Here is a 15,038-nt window from a genome sequence, read left to right on the forward strand (position 1 = left end):
GGGTCATTTATTATATGCTCAACCCCATTCTCCTGCCTTCTCCCTGTAACCATTGAAGCCCTGACTAATCAAAATGTTAATCAACCTCCGTTTTAAATATACCCAATGACTTACCTTCCATGGTCATCTGTGGCTATGAATTTCTACGAATTAATTACCTTCTGGTTAAAAGAAATTTCTTCTCAAATCTGTTCTAAACAAAGGTTCCTCTATTCTGAGGCTGTGCCCTCTGGTCTTAGACTTTCCCACTATAAGAAACATCCTCTCCACATCAACTATACCTAGGCCTTTCAATATTTCGTAGGTTTCAATAAGATCCCCTCTAATTCTTCTAAACACCAGCAAGCGCAGGCCCAGAGTCAAATGCGCTTTATATGTTAACCCTTTCATTCCCAGAATCATTCTTGTAAACCTCCTCTTGACCCTCTCCAATGCTAGCACATCTTTCTTAGATAAGAAGCCCAAAATTGCTCACAATACTCCAAGTGCAGTCTGACCATTGCCTTATAAAGCCTCAGTATGCTAGAAAGAATATTCTGCAGCCAGAGTCATACTTTGAATGTGATAAACGAGCCTGTTTGTTGTTGACGGTGAATTACCTCAGCTCCATCACAGAAGAATCCCTCAGGACAGTGTGCAAAGCCCTAATGCTCTCACTTGATTTCCATTGCAGAACCAGAGATGGTGGGATGGTGGATGGTTGCTAAACAACATTTAATTCTGTTAACAAATCCACTGAAAATTCAAGCTATTTAACCTGCATGCAACAAGATCTAGACAACAGTCAACTATCTGCCTATAAGTACATGTTCATCCCACATTTTTACATTCAATGAGCTTGTCATTGCCAAGTCCTTCATTATCAACATTGTTGGGACCACAAGACACAGGAGCAGAATTAGGCCATTCAGCCGATCCAGTCTACTCTGTCATTCCATCATGGCTGATCCCAGATCCCACTCAACCCCATATACTTGCCTTCTCACCATATCCTCTGATGCCTTGACCGATCTGGAAATAATCAACTTCCACCTTAAGTATTCCCACAGACTTAGCTTCTACTGCAGACTGTGGCAAAGCATTCCACAGATTCCCTCTGTTCTACAGAGGCGCCCCTCAATTTTGAGGCTGTGCCCTCTAGGTCTGGATACCACCACTGTAGGAAGCATCCTCTCCACATCCACCCTATCTAGTTCTTTCAACATTCAGTAGGTTTCATGAGATCACCATGTATTCTTCTAAATTCAGTGAGTACAGGCCCAAAGCTGCCAAATGATCCTCACATGTTAACCCCTTCATTCCCAGAATCATCCTTGATAACCACCTCTGGACTCACTTCAATGACAATACATCCTTTCTTAGATATGGAGCCTAAAACTGCCTGACTAGCGCCTTATAGAGGCTCAGCATTATCTCCTTGCTTTTATTTCAAGGGGAATAGAATATAAATATCAACATTGCATTTGCCTTCTTTACCACAGACTCAACTTGTAAATTAATCTTCCGGAAGTCTTGCACGAGGACTTCAAGTCCCTCTGCACCTCTGATGTTTGAACTTTCTCCTAATTTAGATAACAGTCCACAGTATTACTCCTTTTACCAAAATGCATTATCAATAGGTTGAGTGAACTCGGCCTTCTCTCCTTTGAGCACTGGAGGATGAGAGGTGACCTGACAGAGGTGTACAAGACAATGAGAGGTATTGATCGTGTGGATAGTCAGAGGCTTTTTCCCAGGGCTGGAATGGCTAGCATGAGAAGGCACAGTTTTAAGGTATTTGGAAGCAGATACAGATATGTCAGGTTATGATTTTTTTTAAAAAACACAGAGTGGTGAGTGCGTGGAATGGGCTGCCAGCAATAGTGGTGGAGGCAGATACAATAGGATCTTTTAAGAGACTCCTGGATAGGTACATGGAGCTTAGAAAAATAGAGGGTCATGGGTAACTCTAGGTAATTTCTAAAGTAAGTATATATTTGGCACAGCATTGTGGGCTGAAGGGCCTGTATTGTGCTGTAGGTTTTCTATGTTTCTATACATTTCTCCACACTGTATTGCATCTGCCACATTTTTTGCCCATTCTTCCAATTTGTCTAGGTCCTGCTACAATCACATTGCTTCCTCAATACTACCTACCCCTCCACCTATCTTCGTATCATCCACAAACTTTGCCACAAAGCCATCAATTCCATTATCCAAATAATTGATAAACAATGTGAAAAGCAGTGATCCCGATGCTGACCCCTGAGGAACATAACATCATTGGCAGCCAACCAAAAAATGCCCCTTTTATTCCCGGTCGTTGCCTTCTGCCTGTCAGTCATTCCTCTATCCAGACCAGTATCTTTCCCATAACGGCAACAGGATTTATCTTGTTAAGCAGCCTCATGTGTGGGACCTTATCAAACGCCTTCTGAAAATCCAGGCAAATGACATCCACTGCCTCTTCTTTGTCCTCCCTGCTTGTTACTTTCTAGAAGAACTCTAAATTATCAGGCAAGATTCCCCTTAATGTTGATTTTGACTTATTTTATCATTAGTCTCCAACTACCCCGAAACCTTATCCTTAATAACAGACTAATAATAACACTTTCACAACCACTGAGGTTAGGTTAACTGCCTATAATTTCCTTTCTTTTGCCGCCCTCCCCACCCAATTTGCAATTTTCCAGTCCTCCTGGACCATGCCAGAATCAAGTGATTCTAAACAGATCATGATCAATGCATCCGTTATCTCTTCAGAACCTCTCTCAGGACGCTGAGATGTAGTCCATCTGGTCCAGGTGACTTATCCACCTGAGTTTGCCTAGCAGCTTTTCTTTTGTAATAGCAATGGCACTCATTCCTGCTTCCTGACACTCACGGACTATTAGAACACTGCTGGTGCCTTCCACAGTGAAGACTGATGCAAAATACCAATTAAGTTCATCTGCCATTTTTTATATAACTGAAGACTTTTAGTATCCCGCTTTATATTACAGGCAGTCCCCGGGTTACGTATGAGTTCCGTTCCTATGTCTGTCTTTAAGTCAGATTTGTACGTAAGTTGGAACAAGTACATCCGGTATTATTTAGCGTCAGTCAAACGTTTGTCTTCATACATAGTATATATTTTACCTTTCTATGCATATAAAACATTTAAGAAACGTATGTATTCCAATAATTAAACCACTGCATTGCTTAGTAATAACTGTAGCTTTCATCGGGGCAGGGCCTTTCAAATGCTCCATTATTTCTCACTTTATCCTTTAAAATTGTTCCGACTGTAGCCTAATGCTTTTCCAATGACCAATGGCGTTTCACCTCTTTCCAAACGCTTTATTATTTCCACTTTATTTTCAATCACGATCGCTTCCCATCAATGGAACAGAAACACTACGGGTGGCAGGTCCTGAACTCCGCCGGCTCCTGAGGTCCGCTGGGTCCTAACGACCACTGCACTGACACAGGCTAAATGGGACAAGTGGGGGCTGTGCTGGGTTTGGGTATTTGATCCTCCACAATATTCCGCGTTGGAATTTAAACTGCAGGTGGCTGTGTTTTTATTATGAGGTTGAGTTGCAAGCTCGAAATCAACCCGGCACAGATGGTACAGGAGTCACTGGATCAACATCAACCCGGCACGGGAGCAATCTGTCACTGGATTGAACTCACAAACCTCCATTCTCCAGCCCAGCGCTGATCTCACTGCGCCACCAGCCGACCGGAACGGTTGGGGGGGGGGGGTGGTCAGGGTGAATCTTACTAAGGACAATTTAAGCCAAATATAAAGTTAAACACACAACACAGTGTCAACGGCAAAGACTTAAAATGGCGGACGGCATTCTCCTTCCTCAGTTCGTAAGTACAAGTTGTACGTAAGTCGGACATTCGTAACTCAGGGACTGCTTGTATTGGCTACTTTGCTTTCATATTTCATTTTTTTTTCCTTTCTCATTGCTTTTTTAGTTGCCTTTTGAAAGCTTTCCAATCATCCAACTTCCTGCTCACTTTGCTACCTTATATCCCCTCTTCCTTGGCTTTTATGCAATATTAAATTCCCTTGTCAGCCATTGTGCCTACCCCTGCCATTTGAGAACTACTTCTGTGGGACACATCTATCCTGTGCCTTATGAAGTATTCCCAGAAACCTCAGCTACCATTGTTTTGTCATCATCCCCGCCAGTATCCTCCTCCAATCCAGCTGGGCAAGCTCCTCTCTCATGCCTCTATAATTCCCTTTATTCCATTGTGATACTGATACATGTGACTTGTGCTTCTCCCTCTCAAATTGCAGTATGAATTCAATCATATTATGGTCACTGTCTCATAAAGGTTTCCTTACCATATAGCCATTACAGCACGGAAACAGGCCATCTCGGCCCTTCTAGTCCATGCCGACACTTACACTCACCTAGTCCCACTGGCCCGCACTCAGCCCATAACCCTCCATTCCTTTCCTGTCCATATACCTACCCATATACTTACAATAAGCTCCCTGATAAGATCTGGGTTATTACATAACACCCAATCTCAGATAGCCCTTCCCCAAGCAGACTCAAAAACAAGCTGCCCTAAAAAGCCATCTCGTAGGCATTCACGACTTCTCTCTCTTACGATCCAACACCAACCTGATTTCCCCAATCCCCTTGCATATTGAAGACATCATTAGAATTGTGACATTATCCTTATTACATGCCTTTTCCATCTCCCTTTGCAATCTCAACCCCACATCTTGGCTATTATTTGGAGGTCTATATATGATTCTCATAATGTATTATTACCCTTGCAGTTTCGTAACTCCACCAACAAAGATTCAACATTCTCTGACCCTATGTCACCTCTTTCTAAAGATGTAGTTCCATCTCTTACCAACAGAGCCACACCACCACCTATGCTTTCCTGCCTGTCCTTGTGATATAAAGTATATCCTTTGATGTTAAGCTTCCAACTATGAGGTCCTTTGAGTCACGACTCAGTGATGCACGCAATGTCATACTGATCAATCTCTAATTGTGCCATGAGTTTGTGCACCTTATTCCGAATGTTACTCACATTTAAATACAGCACCTTCAGTACTGCATTCTTTACCCTTTTTGAGTTTTGCCTCTGTGGTACAATTTAACTCTTTGCTCTGTCTGTATTTGTATTCAGTCATTGGCTTATCCTCCCTTACATTCATGTTACTTGTATCTACTTGTAAACCTGCTGGCTCGTCCTCATCTCCATCCCCCTGGTTCCCATCCCTGTCATAATAGTTTAAACTACTCCCAATAGCTCTAGTAAACTGCCCTAGATAGTCTGCATTGATTAGAAACTCAACTGGTACTATCATATAAGCCAAAAGTAAAGTTGTTGTTACATATACGTCACCATATACAACGCTGAGATTAATTTTTTGCTGGCATACTGAATAAATCTAATAACCATAATAGAATCAATGAAAGACCAACAGAGCAGACACCAGCAATGCACAAAAACAAACTGTGCAGATATAACAGAAACAAGAATTGATAATAATAACCAATAAAAATTGAAGACATCTTCATAAGCTATCATGTGTTATGTGTACTACAGTGCTTTACACCCTGGTTCAGACAAACGTCTCGTTTCTATATACATTATATGGTTAGGTATATTATATACATGTATGTAGTTAAATGACAGTAAGCTTAACTTGAGATGAAGTTTCCTTGAAAGCAAGTCCATAGATTGGAGGAGCTGTTCAATGATAGGGCAAGTGAAGTTATCCCCTCTGGTTCAAGAGCCTGACGGTTGAGGGGTAATAGCTGGTCCTGATCCTGGTAGTGTGTTTCCTGATGCTCCTGTACCTTCTTCCTGAGAGTAGCTGCAAGAAGAGATGGTGGATGCTGCTTTCCTGTGACAATGTTCTGTGTAAATTAACCATGACGGACTGGGCTGTATCTCCTACTGTTTGTAGGATTTTCCATTCAAGGGCATGATACACCACACACATACAGAAGTTTGTCGAAGTTTTAGATATATTGCTGTCATGCTTCTTCATAATTGCACTTGCAAGCTGGGCCCAGAACAGGTCCTCTGAAATGATAACACTAGGAATTTAAAGCTGATGATCCTCTCCATCTCTGATGATCCCCTGATGAGGACTGGCTCATGGACCTCCCGTTTCCTCCTCCTGAAGTAAATAATCAGCTCCTGGGCCTTGCTGACATTGAGTAAGATGTTATTGCTGTGGAACCATCAGCCAGATTTTCAGTTTCTCTCATGCTGATTCGTCACCACCTTTGATTCAGCCATGACAGTGGTGACATCAGCAAATTTAAGTATGGCACTAGAGCTGAGCTTACCCACAGTCATAAGTGTAAAGCACAAAGCATTGTGATGTACCTGTGCTGATGGAGATTGTGGAGGAGATGTTGTTGCCAATCCAAAATGACTATGTTCTGCAAGTGAGGAAATCGAGGATCCAATTGCACAAGGAGGTTCTGAGGCCAAGGTCTTGAAGCTAATTGATTAGTTTTGAGGGATTGATAGTATGACTGCTGAGCTGTAGTTGATAAAGAGCATCCTGATGTATGTATCTTTGCTGACCAGATGTTCCAGATTTGTGCGAAGAGCCAATGAAATGGATCTTTTATGGACCTATTGTGCAGGGAGGCAAATTGGAGCAGACCCAAGTCTGCTCAGGTAGGAGTTGATATGTTTCATCACTAACCTCTCAAAACACTTCATCACTGTGGTTGTAAGTGCATTGAGACAGGTTATCACATTCTTCTTGGTCACAGGTATAACTGAAACCTGCTTGAAGCAGGTGGGCACCTCAGAAGGAAATGTTGAAGATCACAGTGAACACTTCAGTCAATTGATCAGCACAGGTCTTTATTACTCAGCCAGGTACCACACCTGGGCCAAATGTTTCTGTAAATTCACCCTCCAAAAGAATGCTCACTCGTTGGCCTCAGCAAATAGAATCATAGGGTCGTTGGGGGCTGTGGGTGCTAGTGATGGTTCCTCCATGTTTTGTTGGTCAAAGCGAGCATAGAAGACATTGAGGTCATCTGAAGCAAAGCCCTATTGTCACCTATGTCACTTGATTTCACTTTGTTGTGGTGATAGCATTCAGGTCCTACCACAGTTGTTGAGAATCCTTCATGATTCAAGTTTGGTCTGGAATTGCCACTTTGCCTGTGAGATGGCTTTCTGGACCTAGACCTCTTGTAACAACACACTAAATATACCCTCAATAACCACTTTATTAGGTACACCGGCTCATCAATACAAATATCTAATCAGCCAACCACATGACAGCAACAATGCATAAAAGTGTGCAGAGTGTTCAGACCAAACATCAGAATGGGGAAAAAATGTGATCTAAGTGACTTTGACCATGGAATGATTGTTAGTGCCAGACAGGCCAGCTTTTGTATCTCAGAAACTGCTGATCTCCTGGGATCTTCATGCACAACAGTCTGTAAGAGTTTATAGAGAATGGCACAAAAAACAAAAATAACATCTGGTGATCAGTTCTGTGGGTGAAAATACCTTGTTAATGGGACGTTAGAGGAAAATGACCAAACTGATTCAAGCTGACAAGAAGGCAACAGTGACTCAAATAACCATGTGTTATAACAGTGAAATGCAGAAGAGCATCTCTGAATGCACAACACATCGAACCTCGAAGTAGATGGGCTACAGCAGCAGAAGACCATACCGGGTTCCAATCCTGTACCTACCAAACTTTGTTTGTAGATGACCAGGTGGCCAGAGTTAGAGCACAGCAGTGCTGTGCAGAATATTGGAAGAATTTTGTATGTTTAAGCGTGTTGATTCAGGAGCCAAAGCAAATCAGTGACTATGCATTTAATGTGGTGAGCTCTGATGCAGACTGGTCAGGTTTCTGATAAATTGCATCCATGTTTATATGGAGCAGAGGTTCCAACTTCATTAGTCATTAATGGCAGGTATATAGTAGATTATTCCACTATGAATATTCTGGACATTTGGCTTGGGTATACATATTCAGTGCTTCTGCTGAAGTCAGACACTCATTGGCTTTGTGTGCTGTATAACTATTAATTACTTTAATCAACTCAATGAGCTGTGGCATTTCTCACAAAAACTGCCAGTTCCACCGTTGGGCTCTTTGAACAGCAATGTCATGTGTAATTTGTTCAAGATAAATACACACAAATTGCTGAAAGATCCCAGTAGGTCAGGCTGAATCACTCTCAAACCTATTCTCCTATCTTCTCTCTTTAACCTTTGATGCCCTCACAAATCAAGAAGCTATCCACCTCCACCTTAAATATACCAAATGACTTGGCCTCCACACTGGTCTGTGGCAAAGAATTCCACAGATTCACTACCTTCTGGATAAAGAAACTCCCCCTCGTCTCAGGTCTAAAGGGATTATTATGACAGTCAATATTTCAGGGCTCCTGATGAAGGGTCTCAGCCCAAAACATTGACTGTTTATTCCTTTCCATAGATGCTGCCTGACCAGATGAACTCCTCCATCATTTTGTGTGTATTGCTCTGGATTTCCAGCATCTGCAGAATCTCTTGCGTTTATTATTGCTTGAGAATAAATGTTTTAGAAAAGAAACCTAGTATCATACACATGAAAACAATGAAAGTGTGCCCTTCTAGCCCACCTCTTAAATATCTACTGCCATGTTTATCTATGCTGGTTCCATCTGGCCGTCAAGTACTCCACCCAGCTTCCAGACTGATCTACATACCGCTGTATTGTTTAAACATTCTTCAACTTCGATGACTCCAATTATTCTTGTGTAGATTTAAACCTACTAATCAGACCACCTACATTCTTGTTCATTTATAGACATAACAAAGGCCCCAGTAACAATTACAACACGCTGGAGGAACTCAGCAGGTCAGACAGCATCCATGGAAACGAGCAGACAACGTTTCTGGCCGAGTCCTGACGAAGGGTCTCGGCCCGAAACGTTGACTGCTCATTCCCACAGATGCTGTCCGACCTGCTGAGTTCCTCCAGCGTGTTGTACGTGTTGCTTTGACCACAGCATCTGCAGTGTACTTTGTGTTTGCCTCAGCAACAATTCCTGTTGAACATCACTCAGTATAAAACAAGTTGGAAAAACACTCAAAGTTACACTTCTATTAATATTCAAAGATCTTTTGGACAGGTACATGGATAAGAAAGATTTGCAGTAGGGCTTCCCAAACTTTTTATGCCATGGACCTATACCATTAGGCAAAGGATTCAGGTTGGGAACCCTTAATTTAGAGGGATATGGGCAAAACATGGCAAATAAGACTAGCTTAGATGAGCACCTTGGCCAGTGTAGATCAGGTGGGTTGACTCTAAATACCATCTTCCAAGATAATTTTGTCAGGATGCCTCCAATCCTTTGAGTTTTAACATTCTGGATCACATTAATTCCATGTAGATCACGTTAATTCCATGTAGATCACATCTAACCCTCTGCCTTCATCAATTTCCCAAGTTTGTTCCTCAAAAGATTCAGATTTGAAGGTCATGACCTTCCCTGCACAAGACCATACAGACACCTCCTAAATCAGTTCCTGCTTCTGATATACACAGCTTTTAGGATTATCTGACCTAACTTGCCAAGGTCATTTCACGGCCTTGGTTTGCCTTTCCATTCTCTAAGATCTTTCTAATAATCCCTTTAAGCCTTCTGACTCATTCAATAGCCACAGACTTTTCCCCAGGTCAGAAACAGCTAATACAAGAGGGTATAATTTAAGGTGTCTGGAGGAAAGTATTGTGGGGGATGTAGGAGGTATACACAGAGTGATGGGAACACCCTGCCAAGGATGATGGTAGGGGCAGACAGATCACGCTATCTAAGAGAAAAATGCAGGACCATGCAGAAGGGAAGGGTTAGATTGATTTTGGATGTTTAAAAAGTCGACACAACATTGTGGGCTGAAAGGCTGGTTCTGTGCTGTTATGTTTAATGATATCAATATGCAACAGCTCTCTTGATTCACAAGGGTCAGAAAGAAACCATACAGTGAGGTATTTACTAATTAGCCACCAATCTTTCTGAAATTGTATTGAACACCCTAAGAGTGGGAATACAAAAATTAAAAGATGACAAGTGGCCATGGAGAAGTTTCATGATGCAGCCAAGTAGGGACCAAACCCAGGAAAAGATCTTGATGAACAAGGAGGTTTTAGTTAAATAGAATTGCAGATAATAATAAAAGTAGGCAAACTATCAGAAGCTTTAGCAACTTAGGAGGAGAAGCAACTGAGCTGAAGGATCAGGGAGATTTGGGGCTTGGGTGGTGTTGACAGTAGGTCATGATACAGAGTAATAAGACATTATCTTCTGGAGCAGCATCACATCAGTGCCTTAATGACAGTATAGAAGTGGATGATACAGAATACTTCAGGTTTAGAAGCAATAGGAGGGGATGGGAGGATAGGGTTGACAGCAAAGTACATCGAGAGAAACCCATGAGTGAAAGATTAAGGTCTTAAAGATTCAGCTTTGTCATGTATATGTTGAAGCATACAGTGAAATGAGTTGTTTGTGTCAAATCAAATCAGCTGGGTCACCATACTTCCAGGACTAACACAGCATGTTCACAACTTACTAACCCTAACTGTATACTTTTGGAATGTGGGAGGAAACCCACACAGTCACTGGGAGAACATACAAACTCCTTACAGACAGCAGCTCGAATTGAAGCCCGGTCACTGGCACTGCAAAGTATTGTACTAACCACTATAGTTTCTGTAATAAAGACTAAGGAAAAGATAAATTAAATGCACAAAGGAAGCTTAAAGAAACCCAGGGACTTGGCAGTGGAGGAGTTCATCATTACACACCTGCCACCATGTCCCAAAGGTTGCTCTTTGCTGTGCACGATCAATTAAAAACAGCAACAACTTTCCCAGCACGCATCAACAGCTCACCTGGTAGTGTAATGATGCAGTCAGAGTCTGTGAAAGCTGCATCAATCTCTTCAACCTTTAGGTTTCCCTCGCCTGGCTTCAACTTCACAATAACCTCATCTGCATTCTGTTTCCAGTCAACAAACAGATCTGTAAGACAAAGCAGATTTACAGGAAATATTGGCAATGTAAAGCAATCTAACCACATTTCACTGTGCATTAGTTTGAGGTATTAACAAACAGATCAGATTAACATAGTCATTAAACAGCAATACATCATTGTACCAAGTTCAAATGTCAAAACTGAATAATTATTAGGCTAGCATTTCCTTTTTAAAACTTATCAATCTAATGGGAAGGCAGCTGCCCAGATAGTTTAAAGGTACAACTTCCTGGAGTAATATTTTGCTGATCACAAGAGATTCTACAGATGCTGGAAATCCAAAGCAACATGCACAAAAAGCTGGAGGAATTCAACAAGTCAGGCAGTCTATGGAGCAGAATAAATAGTCGACGTTTTGGGCCGACACCTTTCATGAGGGCTTGAAAAGTGGGGCAATAGGTAGGTGGGGGTGGGAAAAAGCCTAAGTAAGGTAGTGGGGAAGGGAAATTTCTCCGCCCGCCCCTCTCCCTTTCCATTCCCCATTTTGGTTCCCATTTCACCTGCTCATCACCATCCTCTAGTTCCCCTCCTCTGACATTTTCTCCCATGGTCCACTCTCTCCTATCAGATTTCTCCTTCTCTGGCCCTTTACCTTTTTCACCCATCATCTCCCAGCTCCTTACTTCTTCTGTCCCCTTTTCCAGTCCTGATGAAGGGTCACGGCCTAAAATATCCATTGTTCATTCATGTCCATAGATGCTGTCTGACCTGAGTTCTTCCAACATTTTGTTTGCTTTGCTTCATTTTGTATTTTCCTGATGTGGGAGTACAAAACAAACCTGAACCAAACCCACAGATTCTACAGATGCTGGAAAACCACAAACACAAAATGCTGGAGGAACTCGGGTCAGGTAGCATCAATGGAAAGGAATAAAGAGCTGATGTTTCGTGCCAAGAACCTTCATGAGGACTCACATAGTTCCAACTACCAAGACTCAGTTTATACTATTACCATAACTAGGCAAGTGACAACAAAGAGTAAAATATGAGTCCAGACACGAGCTGCCTATCAGTGAAGAAAGAAGGGAACAAACCCAAAAACCTTACCACTGCCACACTGTAAAACAACCCAAGCAATAAACAAAAACCAATGTTTGATAGCAAATGTCAAACAGGTAACTGGGATGAACCCTGTGCAAATGCAGGCCAATCCTTTAATCTGGAATGAAGTACTTCACCCATTAGTCTGCAAATGTTTAGGCATGTTTATTATTAAAGCACAAAGAAAGCTATAAATGAATAGGCTGCTAGATGTCTAACCCACCCTGCCTTTCATTAGCATGGTTGATTTGACCTAGGGCTGAACTCCTCTTCTTTGAGTTCCTCAAAGCCCTCAATTCCCCATTGCTCCAATGGTGTTTACCTCTTCTAAGTATTTGTACCAGAAGTATGGTACCAGAATGTAGAGAATTCCAGAAGTTCAGCACTCTGAGAAGATCCAACATATTTTGGTTTTCAATGACCATCTTTCATGATTCTTCCATGGTGAAAACAATCTCAGCATCTCTCCTGTCATGCCCTCCCAGGGTCCCTCATTCTTTGCAATTCCAACTAGGGACTGAATATTTTTAGCTGCTGTGACAAAGCAAAACTGCCATTCTGGGAAATAGCCAACTGACTCTTTTTCACTGGTATACCCTTTCTTCAACAGAGAGGAAAAATGCATTGCTCCAGGTGTGACTCCACTCATGCAATTATCATGGAATTTTAGTAGAGCACAGCACAAAAAGAAGCTTTTAGCCCATCTAGTTCATGCCAAAACCACAAACTGGCTACTGCCATCAATCTGCTCCAGGACCTCTGCCCTCCATAGCTCTAAATCGAGCTTGCGTGCACTTATGTTGTCAGCTTGCTCCACACTCTTACAACCCTCACATTCATCTTAAACTTCTCATCTTTCACTCTTAACCTATCACCCTAAGATATAGGTAGGTGAACAAAATGGCATGCAATACTCCAAATTAGGCCTCACCAATGCCTTATACAACTTCAACATAACATCCCGTCTCCTATATTCAATACTTTGATTTACAAAGGCAAATGTGCCAAAAGCTTTCTTTAGGACCCTATCTACCTGTAACATCACTTTTAATGAACAATGGACCTGAATTATGAATTTGTTCTACCACTTTGATTTTTAGAACCTTTCTTAAACAGAACAACATTGTCTAACCTCCAATCCTCTGGTACCTCTCCTATTGCTAAGAATAATTTAAATATGTCTGCTAAGGCCCCAGCAATTTTTGCACTTGCCTCCCGCAGGGCCTAAGGGAACACTTTGTCAGGCCCTGGGGATTTATCAACCTGATTTGCCTCAGGACAGCAAGCACCTCTCACTCTATAATCTGTATAAGGTCCATGAAGTTGATGCCACTTTGCCTCACTTCTATAGACTGTGTTCGTGTCCTGAGGAAAAACAGATGCAAAAAAATTATTATTTTTAAAAGATCTCCCCCATCTATTTTGGCTCCACATGGATTACCAATCTGCTCTTCCAGAGGATCAGTTTTGTCCCTTGCAATCCTTTTGCTCTTAACATATCTGTAGAATATCTTGGGATTCTTCTTCATCTTTTCTGCTAGAGAAACCATGCCTTCCTTTAACAATCTTGATAACTTTAAGCATTCTCTCATGTTTCTTATATTCCAAAAGCACCCAAATTCCTACCTGCCTATATCTGCCACACATCTTTTTTCTTCTTAACCAGAGCCTCAATATCTTTTGAAAACTAAGGTTCCCTACATTTCTTATCTTTACTTTTTATTCTGACAGGCACATAGAAGTGTTGTGCTTGCAAAATTTCACTTTTGAAGGCCTCCCAATTACTAAGTATACCTTTATCAGAAAACAGTCTGTCCAAACCACACCTGCCAAACCATTTTTGATACCATCAAAATTGGCCTCTCTCCAATTTAGAATCTCAACCAGTGGACCAGACCCACATTTACTTTGAAACTAATGACACTGGAGTCCCAGTCAATATGTAGAAAGTTAAAAATCACCTACTTTCACAACCTTATGTTTCTTGCAATAAATAATCTGTGGTCTCTCTATAAACTTATTCTTCTAAATCTGACTCTTGGGTGATCTATTATTTTCCCTCATTAATGTGGTCGTACCTTTCTTATTTCTCAGTTCCACCCATAACACCTCACTAAACAAGTTCTCCAATCTGTCCTAACCAAGCACTGCTGTGACATTTCCCCTGATCAATAACACCACCTGCCCTCCTTTAATCCCTCCTGCTCTGTTGCATCTAAAACAACAGAACCCCAGAATATTGAGCGCCAGTCCAGCCCCTCCCACAACCAAGTCTCGCTAATGGCTACAACATCATAATTCCAGGTGTTGATCCATGCCCTTATCTCATCCGCCTATTCTGCAATACTTTCTGCATTGAAATATACGCAGTCACATTTTACACAACCTTTTGATTCCTGACTTTGTCTGAGGTCTTGCTAACATCTGTCGCCACAACTTTTCCACTAACTGTTCTGGCACTTTGGTTCCCACCCCCTGCAACTTTAGTTTAAGCCCCACTGTGCAGCACTAGCAATCTTTCCTGCTAGGATATTAGTCCCCTTCTGGCTCAGGTGCAAAATGCCTCTTCGGTACAGATCCCACCTAACCTGGAAGGGAGGTCAATGATCCAAAAATCTTAGGCCCTCCTCCTACACCAACTCCTTCACCACATGTTAAACGGTATAACCTTACTACTTCTGGCCTCACAAGCATATGGCATGGGCAGCAATCCTGAGATCAGAATCCTGGAGGTTCTGCCCTTTAACTTAACACCATCGCCCTGAACTACCTTTGCAGAACCTCATCACTCTTCCTACACGTTATTGGTAACTACATGGACCACAACCTCTGGCTGTTCACCTTTCCTCTTAAGAATGCTGAGGACTCAATCCGAGATGTCCCAGACCCTGGAACCTAGGAGACAAGATACCATCCGGGAATCTTGTTCTGGTTCACAGAATCCCCTTGCTATTCCCCTAA

The 15,038-nt window shown here is 42.0% G+C and overlaps 1 protein-coding gene across 7 annotated transcripts in view; it reads right to left on the reverse strand.

The window, feature by feature from the left end:
- usp19 (ubiquitin specific peptidase 19) overlaps positions 1-15,038 on the reverse strand; it is a 218,693-nt gene that overhangs the window by 169,188 nt on the left and 34,467 nt on the right. For all 7 annotated transcript variants that reach the window (XM_073071970.1, XM_073071968.1, XM_073071973.1 and 4 more), the window contains one exon: positions 10,895-11,023. In XM_073071970.1, the coding sequence (XP_072928071.1) occupies positions 10,895-11,023 (129 nt within the window). The remainder of the gene's footprint in view (positions 1-10,894; positions 11,024-15,038) is intronic.

The sequence above is a fragment of the Hemitrygon akajei genome, chromosome 19, assembly GCF_048418815.1.
Source record: "Hemitrygon akajei chromosome 19, sHemAka1.3, whole genome shotgun sequence".
Classification (NCBI taxonomy): domain Eukaryota; kingdom Metazoa; phylum Chordata; class Chondrichthyes; order Myliobatiformes; family Dasyatidae; genus Hemitrygon; species Hemitrygon akajei.